The sequence below is a fragment of the Schistocerca gregaria genome, chromosome X (genome assembly GCF_023897955.1).
Source record: "Schistocerca gregaria isolate iqSchGreg1 chromosome X, iqSchGreg1.2, whole genome shotgun sequence".
NCBI classification, from domain to species: domain Eukaryota; kingdom Metazoa; phylum Arthropoda; class Insecta; order Orthoptera; family Acrididae; genus Schistocerca; species Schistocerca gregaria.
Genome location: NC_064931.1, coordinates 806351746 through 806377090, shown reverse-complemented (window position 1 = coordinate 806377090; position 25345 = coordinate 806351746). Strand labels below are relative to the sequence as shown.

The 25345-nt window shown below is 40.1% G+C and overlaps 1 protein-coding gene across 4 annotated transcripts in view; it reads right to left on the bottom strand.

Moving 5' to 3' along the window:
- Window positions 1-25345, bottom strand: part of LOC126298014 (carnitine O-palmitoyltransferase 2, mitochondrial) — a 156186-nt gene that overhangs the window by 52733 nt on the left and 78108 nt on the right. For all 4 annotated transcript variants that reach the window (XM_049989336.1, XM_049989334.1, XM_049989337.1 and 1 more), the window contains exon 9: window positions 11584-11753. In XM_049989336.1, the coding sequence (XP_049845293.1) occupies window positions 11584-11753 (170 nt within the window). The remainder of the gene's footprint in view (window positions 1-11583; window positions 11754-25345) is intronic.

The following is a 25345-nucleotide window of genomic DNA, read 5'->3' as shown; positions in this document are numbered from 1 at the left end:
ATCTTTTGCTAAGGTATGATGGTGGTAGTGGTTGTATGCTTCATGCATTGCTCTTTTTACAGCACCACGGATCTCTACTAACTTTTGCCTGTCCTCATTCTCCCGATCTTTCTTGTACTGCGAGTGCAACTGTCTTTGCTTCCTGAGCATTCTCCAAATTGTGCTGTTAATCCACGGTGGGTCTTTTCTGTCCATAACCCATTTTTTCGGCACATACTTCTCCAATGTGTGATTTACAATGTGTTTAAAATTTGCCCATAATTTTTCCACATCCATCGCACCGGAAGTAAATGAAGTCTATTCATTTACTAAGTGGGATGCTAACAACAGTTTATCTGCTCTTTCTAGTAAGAATACTCTCCTAGCCTTCTTGATCGACTTTTTAACTTTCGTAACCATAGTCGTAATGACAACATCATGATCACTAATTCCTGTCTCAACACTGACACCTTCAATGAGGTCTGGTCTGTTTGTGGCTACTACCAGATCTATAATATTTCCATTATGCGTTGGCTGTCGATTTAGCTACTCAAGACAGTTTTCAAATAAGGGGGTTCAAAAGTAATTCACACGATGGCTTGTCTGTATCACCTGTAATGAATCCATAGACATCCCAGTCTATACTAGGTAGGTTGAAGTCACCTCCGACTAATACAGCATGATCTGGATACTTCTGCGATACAGAGTGTTGACTCCCTTTGAATGATTCTAGAACTGTCATGGTGGAACCTGGTGGCTGGTAATAACACCCAACAATTGACTTTATTTCTCCTAACCCTGTTAAATGTGTCCAGATAACTTCACAATCACACTCTACTTCAACCTCAGTAGACACAATCTTTTTATCAACTGCAATGAAGACACCACCTCCTACGATGTCTAATCTGTCTGTCCGTTACACGTTCCAACCCTCACTAAATATTTCAGAACTTCCTATCTCAGAACTCAGCCAGGTCTCAGTGCCAAGAATAATTTGCATGCCACATGCTTCCCGGAGGGCAGTAAATTCAGAAACTTTATTCCGAACACTATGAAAATTTACTGCTAATCTCTCGATAGCTGAAGTGTCTTTACACTGAGCGCGTCCTGATTTCCGTGCCTGCATGTCGACTGGTGAGTGTTCATCAAGACACCTCGCACTACTGCCTAGCCTAAAAACCCCCAAGCGCACGCCACAAGTACTCTGCTACCCGAGTAGCAGCTTCCTGTGTGTAGTGCACCCCTGACCTGTCTATGGGCATCCTACAATTCCCCACCCAATAGTGCAAGTCTAAAAATCTGCAGCCAAGACCGTCACACAGTCGACGAAGCCTCTGGTTGAGACCCTCCACTCGGCTCCAAATGGTTATGAGAGAGGTAAAATTCTGGCGGATATCATTCTGCAATGGTGTCACTTGGAGGTGTCAACAGAATGTATTCCAGTATGAAAAACATTCAAAATTATTAAAAGTGTCAGTGTGATGTAATTTCACCCTGGTGGGACAAGATACAGGAGAATGGGCCATTGTTCAGGAGAACACGGATGGGGTCTGGAGCCAGCACACATGTCGCAAGCGGCTCTGCAGCTGTAGAAAGTAGGCTTTGTCATTGCTTGTACTACAAAACTAACATTGGAAAACTTCAATTTGTGTAGGAAGTGAATTTGTTTTTTGTGATTGTAAGTGTTTTTTGCTTGGTGATATACTCAGAGACTTAGATGATGTCAGACAATGTGCAAAGCTTTTGCCAGCCACAATGCCATTGCTACAATGCAAGTAAGTAAGTAAGTTGGTTGGTCTCCGTGTTGAGAAATTGTTGCCGCTGAAGACGGAGAAATTTCAGTTATTTAATGTTCATTGCGAAAGTGTCAGCATTTCCAATATTATCTTGGCGCAGTGAGGTATCAGGACCTGTGTGACAGGTACAGTTTCAAAGAGAGTAGAACGATTGAATATTATTATGTGCCTTCTCATGCAAGTAACTTGTCTTTCATATCTGTAGTTTCAGGTCAAGAGGCAAAAGTTGGGTTTGTGAGTGTGCTATGAATTCTGATCAAAGAAGTTGGAACTTTGTGCCACTGCTGTAACAAAATGTACACATACAAAACTGGTGGACACTGGGCCTCAAAAATACATCGAGATTTTAACAGATTTGTCTGTGGTTTATTTACAAGGGTAATCATTTCCACAGAGTATTATTTTCGTGGCACTTTTGTACTGAGAATTCACAGGCTGGTGGGTAATATTTAGTTAGAAGACCAACTAGGTTACAGCGTTATTGAATGAATGGTAAAAACACCCAGGTGACCCATTCAAAACCCTGTGGATTCAATGACAAATCAATGTGCAGCTGTGATCAAAGCCCACGGGTATCCAACGAAATAGTTTTGTTCTTCAGATTCCAAAATAGTTTTGTTTTATTCTTACACACTTAAATCTACAACTTACTTTCAAGCTGCAAGATTTGTTTTCGTTTTAATGTAAGATACCTTTGTTCAAACTGAATGTAGTTTTGTACTAAATGGATTATACTTATTTACTTTTCAGTTATCTCCTGGCAGTTTTTTTCTATTACACACCTATCTCTATGTAACTATAACTAATCCTTTCTACAAAAGACTTTTGAACACTACTGTATGGTGTCTTGTTTGGAAGTTATTAAAGTTTAAATCTTCATTTATTTAGAAAAAAGTAATAACCATTTGCAGATATGTTGCTTTATAAGACACACTCCGAGTAGATAATGATTTCAGCTACATAATGAGCAAGCTTTATTGTACGATATATACAAAACTAAATTATTTATAAATATTTAATTCAGCAGCGATGAAACAAAAATTCTGCACACGTACACTATCAGTTAGCTTCAGCATGTTGACGTTGCAGCACGGTCTATAAGGTAATAATTTATGTAAAGACAAGAAGCAACTAGTAAGTAATGAACACACATTTTTCTGAAAGCAGGTTGGTTTTATTCAAGATTCCAATACACCATATTACTCCCTGCTCCTTTGGCTACAAAAATTATCTTTCAACGTAATCTTCATTAAACCATAGCTGGGAGGGTCTGTATGCTCACATGGTACCACTTTTCTGGTCGATATGAGAGCCAACGCCTTGCTTCACACATAACCTCCCCATCATCAACATACTGATTCCCATGAAGAAAATCCTTCATTGGGTCAAACAGATGGAAGTCAGAAGATGCAAAATCCAGTCTGTTGGGTGGATGAGGACAAACAGTCCAATGATGTTTTTGTGAGCTCCTCTCGGGTGTGCAGACTACTGTGAGGCCTTGTGTTGTCATGGAGAAGAAGAAGAAGAAGAAGAAGTTAGTTTGCAATTTTGTGGTGACAAACATGCTGAGGTCATTTCTTCAATTTCCTGATGACAGCACAATACACTTCACAGTTCACCACTGCACCAAACACAATAACCCCTTCTGAGTACCAGAAGACTATGGCTTTACCGGCTGAGGGTGTGGCTTTGAATGTTTGCTTTGGAAGGGAGGCAGTGTGGCACCATTCCATGGATTGCCATTTTGTTTTCGATTCAAAACGATGAACCCATGTTTCATTGCCTGTGATGATGTTCGAGAAAAAAATTGTCATTATCAGCCATGCAACATGCAAGCAATTCTGCACAAATGATACTTTTTTGCTCTTTATGGTCTTTGTTAGGCAGTGAGGAACCCAGAGGGCACACACCACTGAGTACCCTAACTGGTGGATGAGTGTGTGAACACTACAGAGACATCCAGTTGTGCAGCGAGGTGTTTGTTTGTGATTTGTCGATCACCTCGAATGAGTGTGTCCACACATTCCAACATTGCAGGAGTCACAGCTGGGTGCAGCCGTCCTGTACATGGGATATTGGAAAGCTTGCATGATCCTGCTGCGATGATGACAGATGCTTTGCCCAATGACTCACCATGCATTTGTTCACTGCAAAGTCTCAGTAGAAATTCTGCAAGTGCCTATGAATATCTGCAATACTCTGGTTTTCTGGCAAAAGAAACTCAATGACAGCTCTCTGCTCTCTCCAACGTCATTTTGAGTAGTGCTGCTACCTATCTGAACTTCATGAAACTGTAAGGGATGATGCAGGAATATTCCACAACATCCTGCAACACATTCCACATATTTTCAACTGAAATTGGCCTTGAAAAAAAAAATTGAGTTACTTATTAGATGCCCCTCATAGCATTTGGTAAGTTTGTATGAATAAAGAAATATGCTTTGTGTGAAGTGGTGCTGCAACAGCTGGCAGAATACAGACACACCTGGTAAGGTTCTGCAGCTCCCTCTCAGCACAAATGCAAAAATAACAAATTAAAAGGATAAAACATTGATATTTATATACGAAACATGATTTAAACACATGTAAATTTATGAATATGTTCATTAAATGTGAATAATGTATACAAATCAATGTAATGTGCATCATTTTGATAAGATGGCCCAGGAAAAGTACCAATCTTAAACTTGAATGGTTGATAATGTGATACAGCTCTGGAGTAAGCAAGCAGAGGTGTCTGGTGCTACCAGTGGGATCTTTGTTGATAAACTTGGTAAGACTGGGTGGTTATCATTTTGCAAGTGTTAAGGTTGCTCAGGATAGCACGATTCTAGGTGACCGCATTTGGACATTACAGTAATATGTGAGGGAGTAGCAGAACTGACAGCAGTGTCAGAGCTAATTTGATCTTTTAATGAGTTTTAGTGGAACTTTTGCGATCATTTCAGATCACAAACTGCGGAATGTGTGCTACAATAAGTGGGATTAGCTACCATTTGGAACTTTAGTTTGTCGCTCTGCTTGCTTTGCTCTCCTCTGGCAATCAATTTATTTAAATACTTGCAGTAAATCCATCAGAATCGTATGGCAAACTTGTTGTATGAGTTTCTTATTCTTTTGCTTGTAATAAATTACAAGTTGAATTCAAACCAGTGAATCAACTACTTCACAAGCCTCCAGGTTACAGTACCGCATTTCATTTTGTTAATCAATCCAATTTTCAATGTGTTTTGAAACCTATGCTTAACTGTGTAAATAGTTCACTAACTGCTATGCTAAACGACATCAATGCTTAATTGTAATTTGGGACAAAAGGCAGCATTAAGCAACTGACCATTATGTATACTCAAAGCAGAATTATTGTAGGTTGTGTGTTTGCCCAGCTAGTGCATACTGCTACTGATACGACCTCAGTGAGCATGAGTGTTTGCTCATCCAAAAAATAGTCCAGTGTGAGCTCGCAGGTAGAGGAAGAATGCAAAATATACACTAGAAAAATTCACTGCAATTACTGCGTCCACAACACTTGGAACTATCTGCAAGCTAAAAAAAATAGCAGTTAACACCTTATATAGTATGACGACATGCAAGAGGAGATAGAAATTTTTGAAATGTGGTGATATAGAAGGACACCAAAGATGAAATATGTAGCCTGAGTAACTAATAGAAGAGTTACCACACTGAAATTTGGACTAAAAGAAGAAATAGCCAGATTGGACACATTCTGAGACATCAATAAATAGTGATTTTGTTCATAGCTGTAGTTCAACAGCTGCAGAATATTTCAACAAAGATAAAAAGTCAGCTGACGAATGAATTTTTATTTTGTTGATCAAAAATTTGAGCACATTAAGTGGATGTGAATTGCAGTAATTGTGCAGGGATGAAGAGACTCATCCAGGGTTGACTAACATGGAGAGCTACGTCAAACCACTCTTTGAACTGAAGGACATGACCACCATCACAGCAAAAACAACAACTACTTCTTATGCAGAAAACTGAACTGAAGAATGGTCAGGTTGGCAGTACCATCATGTTTACTGTTGAGTAACAGGGAGAAGAGGCAGTTACAGCATATACTTCAGTATCCCAAGAAGTGGAGTGCTGTCACATGCTACACGTCAATGCATTGTACAACTCTTAAATGTAGACAGCCACTTTTGTTTGAAAATACTCTTCAGGCACCATCACTTTTAACACTTTGAGTCCCGAACCCTTTGGAGCATGCATGTAACAGAATCCCGGGAATTTTTGGCATCTCTTTAACTACCATTTCATTCTTATAACTTTAGTTAAAGATATGGAAACATTTTTTAGAGGGAAAGGTTCCTATTTGATCCATTTGTAAAATAAAGCTCATTTGAATACAAATTTAGAACACCAATTTTATTTACATTTCAGTACATATTTAGTGCAAAAAAATTCTGCGCAGGTTCTCATCTGTACATTTAACAATAATTTGCCCTTGTATGGTACAATTTGAAACACTTTGGCATGCACAGTCGAATTTTACAGTCAGGGCACCACCATACTGTTTCTTTTCTTAAAGACTTTTCATTGGACAGTTTTGTTTTTTCTGCACAAACTTTGCACACTCTTGTGGGATGTGCCATCTTTTCAGTGGATGGTATCCTGTCTACAAAATGCCTTCCTAGCACTCTGCTGCTACACACATTTTGAGGAGTAGCAGTATGTTGATGTATAGGACCTTTATTTGAAAATTCTTCACGTAATTGCAGAAGAAAATTTGCCAAATGGCATCCTTTGTTCTGATCGTTTCTTGTTTTACAGTACAAGATGAATGTATCACTGCTGCCATTATAAAAAGGTGGAAAAACAGTTTCTTCCACCATTTCATTTGCCTTCTCTTGTAAGGGTAGTAAGATATAAGTTGGTCATTTCTGTCTACACCTGTCTTGTTGAGGTTGTAGTCTGGAATGGCATCAGGTTTCATTTTCTTTGTCAACCCCGTTTTGCTACGTACTTCTACTTCTGTTTTGGTCATCTTGTGAAGACTTGACAAACATAGAACATCTCTCGTGTCCCTCCATTTCAGGAACAACAAATGTTCCTTCCTCATAAATACACAGTCACTCTTTTTTTCAGTTTTTTGCTGACTACACCTCACTTAGGAAGTCCTCTACAATTAGGCATGCACGCCCCCACAGCCTTCGTCTTATTCTCTCACAGGAAATCAAAAACAGCAGATGAAGTGTAATATCTGTCCATATAAACAGTATGTCCCTTTTTGAGGTAGCCAGACAGAAGTCTCTGAAAAAGAGCAGCGACTGAATTGTCTTCCTGCCCTTTACCTGTGTAAACTTCAGTGTGTAACACATATCCTGTCTTTGCATCACACAGGGTAAACAGTTTGATACCATACTTGTCAGGTTTGTTTTTTATATGGACACAAAAAATAACTCTTCCCCTGAATCCACAGACACCTTCACCTATAGTGAGGTTTTCCTCAGGTGAAAACAATGCTGGAAACTGTGCGAGTAAATGATTTAGGAATGGTCTGATTTTGTGCATGGGATCATGGCCAGGTTCATTTTTTGGAATGTATGAGGCATTGTCATTTACATTTAGGCAAGAGAGAATAGCAAAAAATCTATTTATACGTAGAACTGAACCTGGAAAAGGCATGGAAACAAAGCTGTTTATAGACCAGTAGTCATGCAGTCTATTTTTCTTCAACAGGCACATGTGGATTGTGACAGCAAAGAACAAATACATTTCATAAAGCTGTACCCCAGTCCATGAAGTCCACATGCTATTGGGTTTCATTTTGCCTGATGATCTCATTTTATCTGCAATAGATTTCGCATACCTGTTAGTTTCTGGCTTGATGTGTTTTACCATTGATTCAGGGATAAAAACTGAAAAAAATATCAAAAGGACTACTGCTGTCATCCACTTCTGCCACACATCCACTTTTCTCTTTGAATTCAGGCAATGAAGGTTGCACCTATAATGCAGTCCACCCTAATTCCACATCTGAAGATTTTGGAACACTACAACGCCTTCTCTTACATGGTGACTCTGTAGATGGCACTACATTTGAAGTACTGCCTTCAGTATTAGGCAGTACATTATATACCGACGGAGGTGAAATTTCGACTGAAAACACAATGGACACGTAACCTAAGTAGCAGACTTATTACACAGAACAATGTATAACAATGGAAAGAAAAAATAATGTTGCTTTTGTACAAGTCCGCTTCAGAAGCAAAATCACTGTATTCACTTTCAGAAACGTCCCCTTCAGAACCGGCATTTTCAAATGTCTCGTTCAAAAGTTTCTCAATCTCAGTATTAGTCAAAAGCTTTGACATATTTTTTTCAAAATGCACTGCAAGCACAACAAGAATTATACAAAAACTATGGCGCCACGCGACAGTACAGTGGTTTTGAACAACTGAGGATTGTCCTTGACAATGCCGAAATAGTTTCAGAAATGTCCACATGACAGCAGCACCATGTAGTGGGCAGATCACAGCACACCAAGCCCAAATATTAGATGCAAGCATAACGAAAATATAGTGAACGCAGGAAGACTAGCAGAGCTCGGACACGGGATGCTCACAGCGTTCCTGTCACACTAGCTGCGCTCGGGCTTGGGACGCGATGTGTTAAGCATTTATTCACAGAATAATATGTATGAATCAATACATTTGCATAAAACTGAATGAGGTTTGCCCCCCTCCCCCTCCCCCTCCCCTCTCTCTCTCTCTCTCTCTCTCTCTCTCTCTCTCTCTCTCTCTCTCTCTCTCTCTCTCTCAAAATCTTACACATTTTAAAAATACATTTCATAGAGAGAACAATTTTTCTCCGAGGCAGAGGATGGGGACTGGGAGGGGTACCAAAAAATGGACTGAATGGTGATGTAGCTTAAGTTGCCAATCATCTCACGGTAAAACCAATCACACTAGTAAGCCTTCGTTCAGCACTTATCATCCTCAGTATTTGAGAGAGATTAATTTGGTTACAACACATGACAATAGTGCACCTATTAAGTATGGTGACACTGTCCAGCATGTATACTGTCATGTTGGCACTCTTTACACTGCAAGTTCAATGCGAGTGATATGAGTTTTTTCTTCTTCTTCTTCTTCTTCTTCTTCTTCTTCTTCTTTTTATTTTTATTTTTCGAGTGTCAAAATGCATTGGTTTATATGACAAAGTGTAGAAGAAGACCACTGAACCTATGTTAGTCATTGGTTTATGGCTGCAAAATCAACATGCTGAAAATCAGTATTGCAGAATGTTGCTTACATAAGATTCCACTTAACTTTACTGAAAATTACATGACACTGTTGCAAAGTGTCTTTGTACAATGTTCTTAGTGTGACGACAATTTATGTTACCAATGTTCCTATGCCAACTATCTCTCTAAAAATGATTAATTCTAACATTATAAATAAATTTGTATGCACCTGCTGTATATTGATTATGAACTAATTGTATTTTATTTCTTTGTCATCTGTCTTGTAACCAGCACAATGAAGATGGTTATAAGCTGAGAGTGGAGGGGGAGTGGGTGAGGGAGAGGGAGAGGGAGAGAGAGAAGGAGGAGGAGGAGGAGAAGAGGAGGAGGAGGAGGAGGAAATAATTTTGTCATAAAATTGAACCCAAACCACTCAGTGTTCTAACTTGTGACCTTATATACTACGTTATGATGCTGTTGGAGTAAATACTTCAATTCCATTCATCCCAGCACTGTATCCTTCCTGCCGTAATAGCAACACCATCAACTTGCTTGGCCTTAATATTTTGTCAGCTTTTTTTGTCACTACTTTCTTCTTTTCGGCATCAGAAAATTTAATTTTGTTAAAAGGAAGCATCCACTGTTCAGGTAATAACATGCTCTATTTTAATCAGAGAAGGGCTGTAGCCAATCACAGGACCCAGTCAGTTCCTGCTGCTACTGAGTATATGGTTCACTTGGAAGAGTAATACACACTTGCTAAAGTTCCCAAGTATTCATTTAAAAAGGGAAAGCACATGCTTCACATTATGATGAGATTGAGTTTCACAGCTTTTGTACTTCAAGTATTTCTCTCTCACTGTGAGTCAATCACTCATGATGATTCTATCTGACAAGGAGGAGGAGGAGGAGGAAGAATTTCAAGTCTGAAAACTGTGCCATTTGTCACAAGTGGTCTTATTATTTAGTAGTACTCCTTTTTAGGCCAACAAACTTTGTCCAATACTTATCCAGTCTCTGAAGTGAGATACCAAAAAGCCCAAAAATGCTATTTTATGCCTGTCATAACCTCTTTGTTGGACACAATGTGTGTTATTGTCCCAAATTCCTTTACATTTAGGAACAAGAGACAGCTAGCAAGCTGCCAATCCTGGTGAGCAGTGTAAATCTTTCCTCAACCAGTATTTCAAATTCCCCAATTTTCCTATCACAAAGGCATATTTGTACACAGGAGCTTTTTCATCTTGAAGCAGGGTTTCTTATTCCCCCTCCTCATTTATATTAGCAGCAAAATTGTCCTGAAGATATGCGCAGTACTCACCAGTTACTGTTACATCCTTTGCAAAGTACTGAATAATTTGAATCACTTTTGCATCCAACAAAATACTGGCCATAATCTTTCTACCACGTGAAAGCAATGTTTCTGGCACGAAGTGCATAGGAACCATTATTGCTGCCACATGCGCACCTCTGTGCAATAAATTTTGCACCCTGTACACCCCCAAATCACCAACTAATTTAACTGTTGTGTACTTCCAACTAGACTGTATATTTACAATAAGCATTTTTTTCCTGTCCTTCCTGTTGTGACTATTTAATGGCCAGCAGTGTATATTCCCAGAGAAATCCTAATTTTAAGATGCTGAATGAATTGATTTAATCCTTACTGCTTCACCAAAAAAACTGACTCTTACAAATATCAAATAGGGGGTGATGCAAAACTAAGAGAAAATGAAATCAATCAATAACTCTAAAGGCATTTATAATAGTGCAATGCAGTTTTCACATAAAGGCATGAAAGTCATACGATTTGTGATTCTGTAATGAAAGGATTTTATTGAAATGCTCACATCGTTTCCACCAGAAGCTAAAACTGTAGCTGTTCCTGTGCTTCTGTCTAGCATTATTTACATATTTCTTCTTCTTCTTCTTTTTCTTGTGCATTTGTCCCACACTGGTGCGTGATTAAGAACCCTTCACTTCCCCCCTGAATGGAATGTGTGTACTTGAATTGTCTGTGTGTACCGTTATTCATATGGAAATGAGTGACAGATTTCTAAATGTTAGCAAATCATGTAAGTGAGGTGAGTCTTGGCGACCACTGCATTCACCTAGTGGGATGAGGCAAACTGCCTAAAAACCACATCCAGGCTGGCCGGCACACCAACCCTGGTCTTTCATCAGCCAGACAGTTTCGATCCTGGGTTAACACATGTCCCCATAACTGTAGGGGCTCTAACATGTACGGCTATCTGAGTGGGTTATTTACACATTTGTTATAAGAAAGGAAAATAATGTAGACTGGATGTTAAACATCCTGTTACACAACAAGATACAGTTTTCACCTAATGGAGTTATATCTGAACATGACTATCAACTAGACTGCATCACTATTCAATCACAACTCAATCATTAATTTTTTTAATTATTAAAGCAAAACACTGATTTTTCCAAACATTTTGAGGAAAATTAAATCACACTACTGATTATACGTGTGAATTACTGCATTTTCATTTTCACTTCTTTAGTTATAGCTAGTTCACTTAGTACACTGTACCCAATCAATAATACTCCCAAAATCTTGCTTATAATAAATCTTACCTGGAATCCAAGTTGCATTATTGAATCTGGGCTTACACGATGAGCTTTACAAATCTTCTTCCCAAATCCAGGAAATTCAAGAATATTAAAATTTAAAGATTTGTAGAACTTTTCATATGTCTCTGCTGCTGACTGTATGTCATGTTTTGCTTTGTCATCAAGTTTGAAATCTGGTTACAGAAAATAGAACACAATCAATTTTTTTTTATTCTCAAAAGAAAAACACATTTATCAATATTGTTAGCTGAAACAAACCAGATTACTTCAAAACTACATTCAATTCTGAATACATACATTAACCACATAGACTAATTTGCATGCTTCTGTTTTTAAAACTGATATCTCAAATCATTCAACAAACCAGGACTACTCCAAATTTACTATTGATTACAACCACTCATTTTTATGTACTGTATTTATAACAGACAGACTGTAGAGTGGTTTATATTGCATGTGAGGTCCAGCTTTGTAATTAATCATTCTTTCAAGATTGCTCAGAATTTCCCATCAGTTTTGGATGGACACGTTCCTGCTGAAACACAATATTGTCTGAGTGAGGGGGCACACCTCAGGCACTGAAAACCTTATGATATAATGGGCACTGTAATTTGCATATAGTATCTGACGGTGCTTCAAACTCTCATATTTGGCACTTGACAACGTAGGCTGTCACGTTGTATCTCACAGGTAGCATCTAACACATATATAGTTATTACTGCAGGACAAATCGAAGTGGAACTCTACTGAAAACACTACAGTTAAGCACTCTACAGAGGCTCTGTCCACAGACTGATTGTCATCTGATGTTTTTACAGTTTCAAAACAAGAGAATTCGATCTGGAGATGTACTTGCCCCTAGTTATTTACAACGCAAGACAATATGCTACAGTTTGAAAACAACTCATTTCCCAGAGACTAATTATTCTACCCTGTTCTGACTTGCTCACATGCCAATGTGTAACTGCATTTTCTTTCACAGTAAAGTAACATGTGACATTTTTAAGGCCAGAAAGAAGGAGGCATCAGCACCCTGCAGGAGACCTATGTCACTGCACTGACTCGGGATTCCCATGCCACCCATATACCTCTGTATGATACTGGGCATTTGGTCTGTTATCATTCGTCTTATTGAAGATGGGCGTAATTCCATAACAGGTACCAACCTAACCCATGTTGGTTTACATCGCAGTTGTGTTAGGAATGACAGTGTCAATATGTATCAAAGTTGCATTACATATAGAACAAGATGCTGAAGTTTGTACTTTATCAGTTGCATTATAACAGCACATCAGCATGCCACATTTGCACGCATATTTCTACGCCTACGTCTACATATATATTCTGCACTCTGCAAGCCATGGTATGTTGCAGGATAGAAGGTACCTTGTATTATTACTGTTAATTTCCTTTCCAGTCCCACTTACAAATAGAGTTAGGAAAAAATGAGTGTCTATATGCCTTCGAACGAATCCTCATTTCTATCTTATCTTTGGGGTCCTTACTCAAAATGTTCACTGGTGGCAGTAAAATTGTTCTGCAGTCAACTTCACATGCCAGTTCTCTAAATTTTCTCAAAAGAGTTTCACAAAAAGAATGCTGTCTTCCCTACAGGGATTCGCATTTCAGTTCACGAAGTGTCTCCGTAATACTCACATGTCGATCAAACTAGTAGTAAAAAAATTAGCAAACCACCTCTGAACTGCTTCAATGTCTTCCTTTAATCTGATCTGGTTGGGATCCCAGACACTTGACAAATACACAGTAATTGGCCACACGGGTGTTTTACATGTGGTGCCCTTGCAAACTGAAAAAGACTTTCCTAAAATTCTCTCAGTAAATTAATACTACTCATTCACTTTCCCTTCTAGTGCCTGTCCCATTTCATATCACTTCACAATGTTATGCCTAAATATTTATTCAACATGACTGTGCCAAGCAGTTTGCTACTAATGCTGTATTTGAACATTATGGGATAGTTTTACCTACTCATCTGCATCAACTTACATTTTTCTACAGTTTGAGCAAGCACCCATTCATCACACCAACTAGAAATTTTGTCCAAGTCATCTTGTATTCTCCTACACTTGCTCACTCTGTCTGTCAGATCATTTATGTATGAATGATATGAGGAAAATAAGGTCACAAGACTTTTTACACAAACACAAATGCATAGATTTCAATGAAACATACAGAAACAGTAGCATAAATATTACAGCACTGTTGCATGTTATCACAATTTCCTTCAATGCATTATGTCAACCAGGCAAATAGTTTTTTAACACCTGCATTGTAGATGTGTCCCACCAACTCTTTAAGAATTCTGGCAGTGGTCATAGCCTTGGCACTCAGGTAGCATATCACAGCGCATACTTTGCACTTAGTGGGAGATGGAATGAGAGTGCTCACTTTCTATTGTCATCAAAACGTGGGTCAAGATGCTACTGATGACCGTTGTAAACTGTGAAAAACTCAATTCCCTGGTAGATCTACGGGCCTTGTAACCTCACATCCCCGATATCCCTTGTATATAGAGAAAAAGAGCAACTATCACACTTGCCTGGGGCAATCCTGATGATTCCCCTGCATCTGATGGACACTTGCTGTTGAGGACAACATACTGGATTACTTAAGAACTCTTCAAGTCATGCACATATCTATGAACCCGAACGACACACTTGGGCCTTCACTAACAATCTACAGTGTCAAATGCTTTCTGGAAATCTAGGAATATGGAAACTGCCTGTTGCCCTTCATCCATGGTCTGCAAGTTATTGTGCAAGAAAATGACAAGCTGATTTTTTAATGAGTGATGCTTTCTAAATCTATGCTGATTTGTGGACAGAAGCCTTTCCACCTTAAGACAATTTATCATATTCAGATTGAGAATATATTCAAGAATTCTGCATCGAATTAATGTTACAGATACTGGTCAGTAATTATGTGGCTACATTCTTTTGCCCTTCTTATAGACAACAGTCACCTGCACTTTCCTCCAGTCACTTAGGTCTCTGTGCTGGGTGAGAGGTTTGAAACAAATGCATGCTGAGTAAGGGGCTCATGCTAAACACTACTCTCTGTAAAACCAAACTCTGATTCCATCCAGACCTGGCAAATCTTTCACTTGCTTCTCTGTGTCAGGTATGGCTATTACTATGTCCTCCATACGGAAGCCTAGATGACAGTCAAACGGCAACAAGTCTGCAGGATCCTCCTGTGTGAATGATTTCCAAAATACAAGATTTAAAATGTCAGGTTTCCTGTTTCTGTCTTCTACTGCCACATCACACTGGTCAAAGAGTGACTAGATAGAAGCCTTTGACCAGCTTAGAGATTTTATACAGGACCAGAATTTTCTTGGATTCTTGTTAAAATTTTTGGCTAAGGTTCACTTGCACTGCAGGCACTTTCTGTTGCAAAGAGCAGCGGTCTAAAAATGTCAAGTGCTGGGCACTTAGATTGAAATGATATTTAATACCAGGTGAGCAGGAAAGCTGTAGTTTTTGTTATTAACTCTCACTTTCACTTAGGAACATACAGAAGATAGTCAAAAATCAACAAGAAAGAACTAAAACTACTATATCAATTGATGACAAAACAGCAGTACCCATTAATAAAGAGAGAAAGTCACAAACAGTTCTAGTAGAGTATTTGTATATATTGGGCAGTGATCTGTATCAAAGCTACTCCAAGTAACTGTGCCTGAATGAAGATTAAAGTTTAATGTTACATTGACAACATCATTAAAGATGGAGTACTAGCTTGGCTTGGGGAAGGATGGAGAAGGAAACAGAGAACGTTCTTTTTTCCAAAAGAACTGTCTCCGGCATTTCCCTTAAGCTGTTTATGGAAACCACAAAAACCAAAATGTGGACTGCCAGAAAGAATTTAACCCACTATCCTCTAGAAATCAAGTTCAATGTCTCAACACTTTTGTCACCTCACTTGGTCTACGTTTGAACACAAATCTTGTTGCTAACACAAAATGATGCTACTAACACAAATATGTGCTACCATTGTGTGACCCCATCTATTAGATGATTTTAAAACAAAAATGTCACTGCTTTATAGAGTAGATTTGTATAGACATATTGTCACAGAAGCAGCCAAGTAGCACCATGGTATAGTGTTTATGATACTTAACTGTTGCACGAAGGGTCGCAAGTTCAAAACTCACATGGACTGTAAAATTTTAATTTCCATATTCGGTTCAAGTACAACCTAGAAGTATCCACAAATGTCAAGAATCATTGTACTGGAATGTTCTGTAGCTGTATATACACTGTAAGTGTTCCCACCGGAGGCATTTTGCTCCACACTCTTGTATGTGAAAGTGCTGAATAAACCTTCATTAACTGAAATTAGTGTTCGTCATTCATCGAATTACACCTTCTTCTACGAGACGTAATTCTGGTGGATACACTTGGTACTGGAACTTGTAATAGCGCACATTATCGACGACACAGTGGCTCCCATCAGGAGGCAGAAGAAGAAAAGGGCGTTACGATGACAGCAACTGTGTGCCACCACATGAGACACCCTTCCAGGTTCTCTGGTGACGATGGCCAAGACCCAAACAAGTGGCTGAAGGTATATGAGTGTATAGCTAAATTTAACAAATTGGATGACACCATGTGTTTGGCTAATGTATTTTTCTACTTGGAGGACACTGCCAAGCAATGGTATGAGAACAACGAGGAGAAGTTCACAAGCTGAGAAGTATTCCAGGCAAAACTGCGCAAGTATTTCTGCGACACACAACGACAGAAGTGCAAGGCTGAAGATATATTAAAGTGCAGGGCACAGCGTCCAGGAGAAACTACAGCATCCTACATTCAAGACGTCTTTGAGCTTTGTAAAATAGTGGATCCTAGAATGGAGGAGGAAGATAAGGTTGCACATCTCATGAAGGTTGTTGCTGAGGACATGTACGAAGCCCTAATCCTGAAGGAGTTTTTGATAGCAGATGACTTCATAAAATGGTGCCAGTACATTGAGACAATGCATCAAAAAAAGAATTACATGCAGGAAGTTTGAATGATTCCAAATTTCGTATCAATGTCTGTGATGGAGGAAGCAACTGATTTCACAAGTGTTCTTTGTCACATAGTGAAAGAGCAAGTTCAGAAGGCACTTGGATTGCACGGTGAGCAAAAAACCGAGACGCTTCATGAGATCATAAGGGCAGTTTGGGCACCAAGGAAGACTGACATCTAGAGGACCCAGGATAACCAACCAGTATGTTTCCACTGCGGACGACCGGGCCATGTGGTGTGCTATTGTCAAGAAAGGCGGCGGATATTTGATGACGCCTGCACCAGAAGAAAGCAGACCAATCTTAGCCGACGTCAACTCTGGGACAACAAAGATGAACAAGAAGATGTGGGTGCAAGATGACATAGGTCACCATCGTCGCAAGCTAGCCGCTGGAGAGGACACTCCCCAACACGCCGATCAAGCTCCGGCCAATCACCTAGCCGTTGCAGCCTGGAAAACTAAAGGGTGCGACCTTCCTTGGAGGCGAGGCCGCAGAAGAGAAAAATCCTCCGCTGTTGGTCACTACTAAAATGATAGGAAACTACGTCGATATCCACACGGATGGCTCACCAGCCCAAGCTCTCATAGTCTCTAGAGCATCATATTCAGTCATTTGCCAGTTGCAGAAAACCATATTCGTCAACAACAAAACATCTCTGCTGAAGGTGGCTAATGGGAAATATGTAAAACCTATAGGAAGATGTACCATTCGTGTGGGTATAAGTGGCCATACACAGCCCTTAGAATTCATCGTCTTACAAGAGTATAGTCATGACGTCATTCTCGGATGGGACTTTTTGAAAGCTTCTCAGGCATTTATAGATTGTGATCGCTCAAAGATCATGCTAGACGAGATGAGATACTGTGGACAGGAAGATGGGCATCCGAGTGTGTGGAGACTTAGTGTGATGGATGAAGTGATCATTCCTGCAGTCAGCATTACAAAGGTAATTGTCACATGTCATGCCATACATCAACTCGTGGATCTTTTAATGGAATGTAAGAGAAGCATACCACTGAAGAATAACTTGGGCATCCCAGCCTCTGTTGTCTTGTTTAAGAACGGATTCGGTGAATTGCGGATAGTTAACTGTCGCCGAGAAATGCAGATCCTTCCAAGACTCACGTGCATAGCAAACGCTGAGCTGTTAATTGAAGAACAGCTGAGCATCCTAGAAACCTCCCATGCCGAGTCTGTGGGCGAAATTAGCACTACCACTACAAGACAAGATCTTCTAGCTCGACTATCACCAGATCTCACTAAGGAACAACAGAAGAAGCTACTTGACATTCTTTAAGAGTTCTCTAAATGCTTCAATCCACAGGTGAAGGGCAAATTAGACAAATCGTCGGTGAAGCACCGGAAGAGCACTGAAGACCATCAACCGATAAGCCAGAGAGCATACCGGGTGTCAACAACGGAACGAGAAATAATACGCGAAGAGGTAGAGAAAATGATGAAGAACGACATCATTCAGCCTTCGCAAAGCCCACTGTCATCACGAGTGGATCTCGTCAGGAAGACGGATGGCAGTTGGCGCTTTTGTGTTGATTACAGGAAGCTTAATAAGATAACTAAAAAGGACGTTTACCCCTTTCCACGAATTGATGATACACTAGATTGTCTGAATGGGGCAAAGTTTTTCTCAACTATGGACATGTACTTGGGATACTGGCAATTTGAAGTAGATTAGGCTGATCGTGAGAAAACTGCATTCGTCACCCCTGAGGGCCTGTATGAGTTTAAAGTAATGACGTTTGGTTTGTGTAATGCACCAGCAACTTTTGAACTTATGATCGATAATCTTCTACGTCATCTGAAGTGGATGATGTGTCTTTGTTATTTAGATGACATTATAGTGTTCTCAGAGACATATGATGAACATATAAAAACACTGAGGGCCGTTCTTAAGTGTTTCCAACAAGGCAGACTGACCTACACACAGATGCCAATGGGAATGGTGCAAATTTCGATTGGAAAAGAGAAGGTTAGAGCCTATGCTTCTAGGACACTTACAAAAGCCGAGAGAAACTACTCAAATATAGAAATAGATTGTCTTGCTGTGATCTGGGCCATGTGCAAATTTCAACAATATCTCTATGGAAGGCCATTCACAGTTGTTACAGACCATTATTCACTTTGTTGGCTGACAGGTCTTAAGGATCCAACATGATGACTTGCCAGATGGGCACTACGTCTTCAAGAGTATTACATTACCATAGTGTGCAAAAGCGGAAGAAAACACCAAGATGTTGACTGTCTCTCAGCAAACCCTGTGCAAGACCATCAACACTTCGATGAAGACAGTGACTGTCTCACTGCACTCCAGGATCTCTCTGCTGAGCAGGACGCCAAGATATCTCAAATTATGCTTGCCTTAAATCGGTCAAAGGATGTGAAACGAGAATTTAAGGTAATTAATGGATTACTTTGCAAGAAAAACTCCGATCTGTTTGGAAAGAGGTGGCTACCAGTTATTCTTAAACACATGAGCTTAGTTGTTATCCAGAAATTCCATGACACACCTGAAGCCGGACATTTAGGACTTATTAAAACATACAATAGAATGTGCAAGTGATTTTCTGGCCAGGTTTATTTAGGAGTGTCTGTCACTATGTGTCGCACTGTGAAGAGTGCCAGAGGAGAAAGGCAGTTCCCCAAAAACCACCTGGCCGACTCATACCAATTCCACCAGCCAAAACGCCTTTCCAGCATGTTGGGATTGCCAACGTCTGCTAGTGGCAATAGATGGATTATTGTTTGCACTGATTATCTGACACACTATTCTATTACAAAAGCCGTGAAAACAGCCGAAGCATCCGAGGTAACCAAATTCATCATGGAAGACATTGTATTAGAACACGGTGCCCCAAGGTCGTTAATTACGGATCAAGGGAAAATTTCTCAATTTAATCTTGTGACACAGATAAACTGTCGGTGTAACATTACTCATCACATGACGACTGCCTACCATCCGCAAAGTAACAGGCTTACTGAACACCTTAATAAGACCTAGGTCAACGTGCTATCAATGTTCGCCAATGTTGAACAGAGCAACTGGGATGAGGTGCTACCTTTTGTGTCGTTTGCCTACAACACGGCTAAACAAGACACCACAAGATTTATGCCATTTTTCCTGGTGCAAGGGTGTGAGGCAACTACGATGATGGACACTGTGTTTCCGTTACATCATGATGACGTGGACGATGACTACATCGGCCAGCTATTAACCAGAGCTGAGGAAGCCTGTCAGTTAGCTCGACTCCGCACACTACAGGCTCAAGAAAACAATCGCTGAAGGTATGACGCAAGCCACTGCCCTGTTGTCTACCAGCCTGGTGACCTCGCCTGGATCTTCACTCCTGTTCAGAAGGTTGGTCTCTCTGAGAAGTTCCTCAGGCACTACTTTGGACCTTATAAGGTTGTAAGACAGTTGTTTGACTTTACTTATGAAGTTGAAGATTTCGACCCCAACACAAGACGAAAGATCAGATATACAGTCCACATCCTTCGAATGAAACCCTAGAAACATCCTGCAACCCAGGGTAAATTTGAAGCTCCAGCGACAGGCAACAAGCGGAAAAGTGACTAAGAGTGTAGCAGCGAAAGAATTGCTAAGAATATCACCGTCAGTGCGAGCATCAGTCATCGGGAGTCTTGAGTATGCAGGACCGATGACTCATTTCCAGACTAGGACGATGTAACACTGAGACGCTGTTTTCTTAAGGAGGGAGCAGGGTCACAGAAGAATTAATTTCTATATTTGGTTTGGCTACAGTCTAGAAATATCCACAGATGTCAAGAATCATTGTACTGGAATGTTCTGTAGTTGAATATATAATGTATGTGTTCTGGCCGGAGGTAGTTCACTTCGCACTCTTGTATGAGCAAGTGCTGAATAAACCACCTTGTACGTGACAATATAAATAATTATTAAACATGTATACTTATCAAATAATCCTTGTAAGTATTACAACATAAAAAACATACTGTGTTGAACTGGGTACAGGTAGTAAGTATCTAGATTCAGTCCGCCAACATGTGAGCAAGTTTTCCTCTCTGTTCTATACTATGTTCTAATACACATTTTTCCTAATGGAGGAGCACTGTGCTCAATCTTGTTTCATTAATTTCTGAGTTAAGTGAATAGCATTTTGACATAAATATTGATGATGCACTGTGAATGTGACATGGGTTCCAAAAAGTGGGAGAGAAAGTGATATGCTGCTGGAAACTGAGAACTGGTCACTTGGCCTGTACATAAGACTGCAAGATGGCCGGAGCAGGAGCAGAGTACTACAAACTATCTGCATGATATGAAATGAGCTCCGATATGTTTATCATGATCTTTAGTGAAAATATAGCGTAAAGTTCTGGTAAAATGTAAATAATTTAGGAGTAAAGGAGACCACTCACTAAACAGCACAAGCATGGAGTCGTCGACAGACACACATACATGGGAGAAAGAAAACTTGCTCACACCCCCTCCACCACCACTGTCCCTTTGTATTAGGACTGCACAATGGAGGGCTGACAGGTGCACAAACTAGATATGTGATGCTTGGGTGCCAGAACCGGTGGGGTGCAGCCCATGATGTACGTAACATGGACTGGGAGGGGGTGACAGGACAGAGGAAGTGAAAACTGTTGGGTGGCTGGTGTGGGGACAGCGAGTTCTTGAAGATCGAGGCTAGGAGGATTACCGGAGTGAAGGATGTGTTGCAAAGACAACTTCCAACTGCATAGTTCAGAGAAGCTGGTGATGGCAGGAAGGATCCAGATAGTGAAGCAGCCATCGAAATCAAAGCATGTTGTGCTCAGTTGCATGTTATGCTACTGGGTAGTCAACTTTCTTCTTGGTCATTCTTGAGGTGGCCATTCATTCTGGTGGACAGCTGATTGGTTGTCATACCAACACAAAAACCTGTACAGTGTTTACAGCAGAGCTGATCTATGACATGGCTGCTTACACAGTGGACTTGACACTGATGGGATAGGATAAGTGTGTAACAGGGCTGGAGTAGGATGTGCTGGGTGGGTAGATCGGACAGGTTTTGCTTTTGGGTCTTCCACAGGGATATTAGCCCTGTGACATGGGGTCAGGAGTGGGAGTAGTGTATGGATGGACTAGGATGTTGTGTAGGCCTGGTGGGCAATGGAATACCACTTTGAGCACGATCACGACAGATAATCAAGGCCCTGGTGAAGGATATGTTGCAGCTCTTCTGGTCCACGGTGATGCTGGGTGAAGAGGGGATGCTCCTCGGTAGCTGATTCAGGTTTGTGGTGCAAGGATTACGAGTATGTGAGGATATGGCATGAGAAATGTGTTTGAGGACTAGGCTTGTGAGGTAGTGCCTATATGTGAAGAACCTCGTGAGACTTTCAGCATACTGCGCAAGGAAGTTCTCATCACAGCACATCCACTGTCTATGAGTGGCTAGTCTCTATGGGAGCAATTTTTTGGTGTGGAAGGGATGACAGCTGACAAAATGCAGGTACTGTTGTGGTTATCACATTTAATATGGACAGAGGTGTTGATGGAGCCATCAGAGAGGTGGCAGTCGATGTTCAGGAATGTGGCACGTTGGCTTGAGGAGGACCAGTTGAAATGGATGGGAGAGAAGGTGTTACGAGGTTGTGGAGGAACGAGGACAGAGTGTTTGACCCTGAGACCAGATCATGAATGTATCATTGATGAGCTTGAAGCAGAAAATGGGTCTGGGAGGCTTTCCTTTAGATGGTTCATAAAAAGTTTGGCATAAATAAGGGGTGCTATGTAGGTGCTTGTGGTTGTGCCGCAGGATTTGTTTATGTACATTTATTATACAGCCCCTAAGCAGCATTTTTAACAGCATCACACATAAGTGTATGTGCTGTATTGCCAATCAGGATAATCACATTCTGTACTGATATTATTTCTTCTCCATGAAAATGGGACTCATTTCTATATTTCAGAAATGATTTAAATACATAAGTAAGTTTTCTGTTTGGAATTCTTTTATCCATTTAGTTGGAACTGTGACATGTCTTCTATACAGTGTCTATATCTCATTTCTGTTTGACACTTAACTTTAAGCAATATTTATTTTTCAGTCATTTTCATCATTTGTTACAAGAAAAAAAGTGTTTGCCCATGTAACAGATTTTTGTGGCATATCAACATTAGCAGTGCATCATTCCAGTGCCTCATACTAATACTGTTAGTTATAAAATTGCCAATTTTTGTATGTTTCCGAGGTTGAACTGTACTTAGTTCGTACCTAGTTTTGATGGATTCTATGACAAAAGTAACAAACAGTGTCAATGTATAGGAACATAGTGGAGTCTCTACTCCGAGTTAAAAGGAAAAATCCCACTTAAAATGAACATGGTTTATCTTAACCAAGAAATAAACATACCAGAATTTGGCAGCAGAATTAAGTGTTTGAAGTAATATGAACAAAAAATTACAGGAAAACCAGAATGAGACTAGACTGCACAAGAAGTAAAACATTATTAATATATTTCCATTAGGAACAATTGCCTTTTACGAGGGCACACTAGCATAAAAACCACTGCTACTTCAGCAAAAAATTGTTTTACACAAAGAGACCTAACAATAAAATTCAAATACAATTTGAACAAAATAGTTTTGAAAGCAACAGTAACAGACTGTTTTGGTGAGAACACATACATGAACAGTAACTAAAGTCACAAGTTGAGTTTTTTAGTAACAGAAGTACTACTTCAATCTGAATCTGGTATGGTACTTTGTAGATCTCTCAGCTTTTCTTTAATCTCTTCCCGCTTTTTCTCCGTTTTTTGAGGACTTCTCAGGTGTCATTTTCCCTCCTACTGTTCCATCATATCCACCGTGTGCACCTTGAAAGCCGTGTATTAATTGCTTTCGATGGGTACAGATACAACACCCCATGCGTCCTTGGCCACATCATGAAAAGGTACAAAGGGCTATGAGACAGGCTTCAGTCAAATTTTTGACAGGAATGGAGGAGAGGTCAGAACTGGCATTGCCATGGAAGATAATGCAAGCAATCACGATGAATCTCTTCAAACTTTCACATCCATTCTAGTCCTCAATGCCACAATCCAGGATTGATGAATGAAATCACGATGCCCACTAAATGATTTGAGGATTCTGTTGTGACAGTGCCACGACATTTAACAGTGCCGCCACAACAGTACGCGCAAACGGCGATAGAGGCACTCCGCAACTCAGCTGAGTGCGGGAGCACCACCTAGCTACGAACGGCGCCGGCTGCGTGTCACGGCATGGCAGTCGAATAAGAGATACTGAGTTGTTGTCATGTAACCAGCTAATGTTTCTAAGTGACAGTGTTTGAATATCCACGCAATTATTGGTGATTAAAGGTTATAACAGATTCCTCTACTGATATGATTTCTAAAAGATGTTGGAATCCACAGCTTCGTGATCACCACAGTGATTTAAGGCAGTAAGACGTGTTGATGCTATGCCTGTCCGTTTCCTTGCAAGATCAACATTCTGGATCTAATTATATGGTGCCCTAGATAAAAGAATACATCACAGTTGATTTATCCAAAATTTGGTATACCATAATATTCATAAACAAAAGGCACTCACTTCATAACGCCAAGTTATCTTTCTCCGATATGTCACATTGACCAAGTGCTTTCTTTGGTGGCATACCCAGTGTTCACTTTCTGAGATCGCTACAGAGTTATGTTGCACTCAGATCTATATCGAAGATAGCTAACTTCTATAAAACTTGTGGTTTGACAAATTTTCTCACTAATTCTCTGACCACAGAATGGAGGGGAGTATAGAGGAAAACAGTTAAGGGGGCACCTCACAAAGTTAGTCAGAAACAGCTCAACTTGAGCAGCCACAGTCTCAAGAAAGGCAAGATGAGCTCTCAGCATCTTGTCCCTCATGCACCACTTGGTAGCTTTGACTCTTAGGAATTCAAATAGTGACCTTAGGTTTTGCGTTTACCACCTCCTGTTTGTGCTTTACCCTTTAACTTCCTTCACAGACCCAATGTTAATATTTTCTGAGCTCTGACTGCTGCTACCAAATGGTACAAAACTTCTGCAGGGTAACAAACATGCCTGTAATATTGCTGAAATCAGTCAGTGGGAGGGAATATTTTTGAACAGATCATATAAAGCTCTTAGAAACTGAACAAGGTTCCAACCACTGCTAATACTAATTGTCTTAAAGGTACCATGCACTGTACATATGCCACACAACCTAAAAGTCCAGTCCAAAAGTATGGGATCCTCTTGTTTACCCTCGAATTTAAGCATGTTTTTCAGTCCCCTTTGGAATGCCATACACACTTTAGGGCAGTTTGTGGATACCTGAACAGTTTGCCCTTTCAAATTTTATCTCCTTCAGCTAGAGCTATTGCAGTGCTTTTTGTGCTCTAATGACACTATTTTAGGACTGCCTCTAAAATTCTATAATCAATCTTAGTCATACACAAGAACAGTTAGATTGATAGCTGCTGGCATGCTACAACAGTAATTTTTTGGTACATATAAACAAACAATGAAATGGGTACAAAATCATCATGCCCCGGTGTACCTGGTTCAAACTAAATGGATTCAAATAGGCCGTGAACTCCCGTAAAATGACATCTTTGTCATCACACCATGTTAGTAAACAAAGCAGTACTTACTTCTGTATAGCTGTTAATGTAATATCCTTCACTGCTCATTTCTGGTCACACCATGTCACGAAGC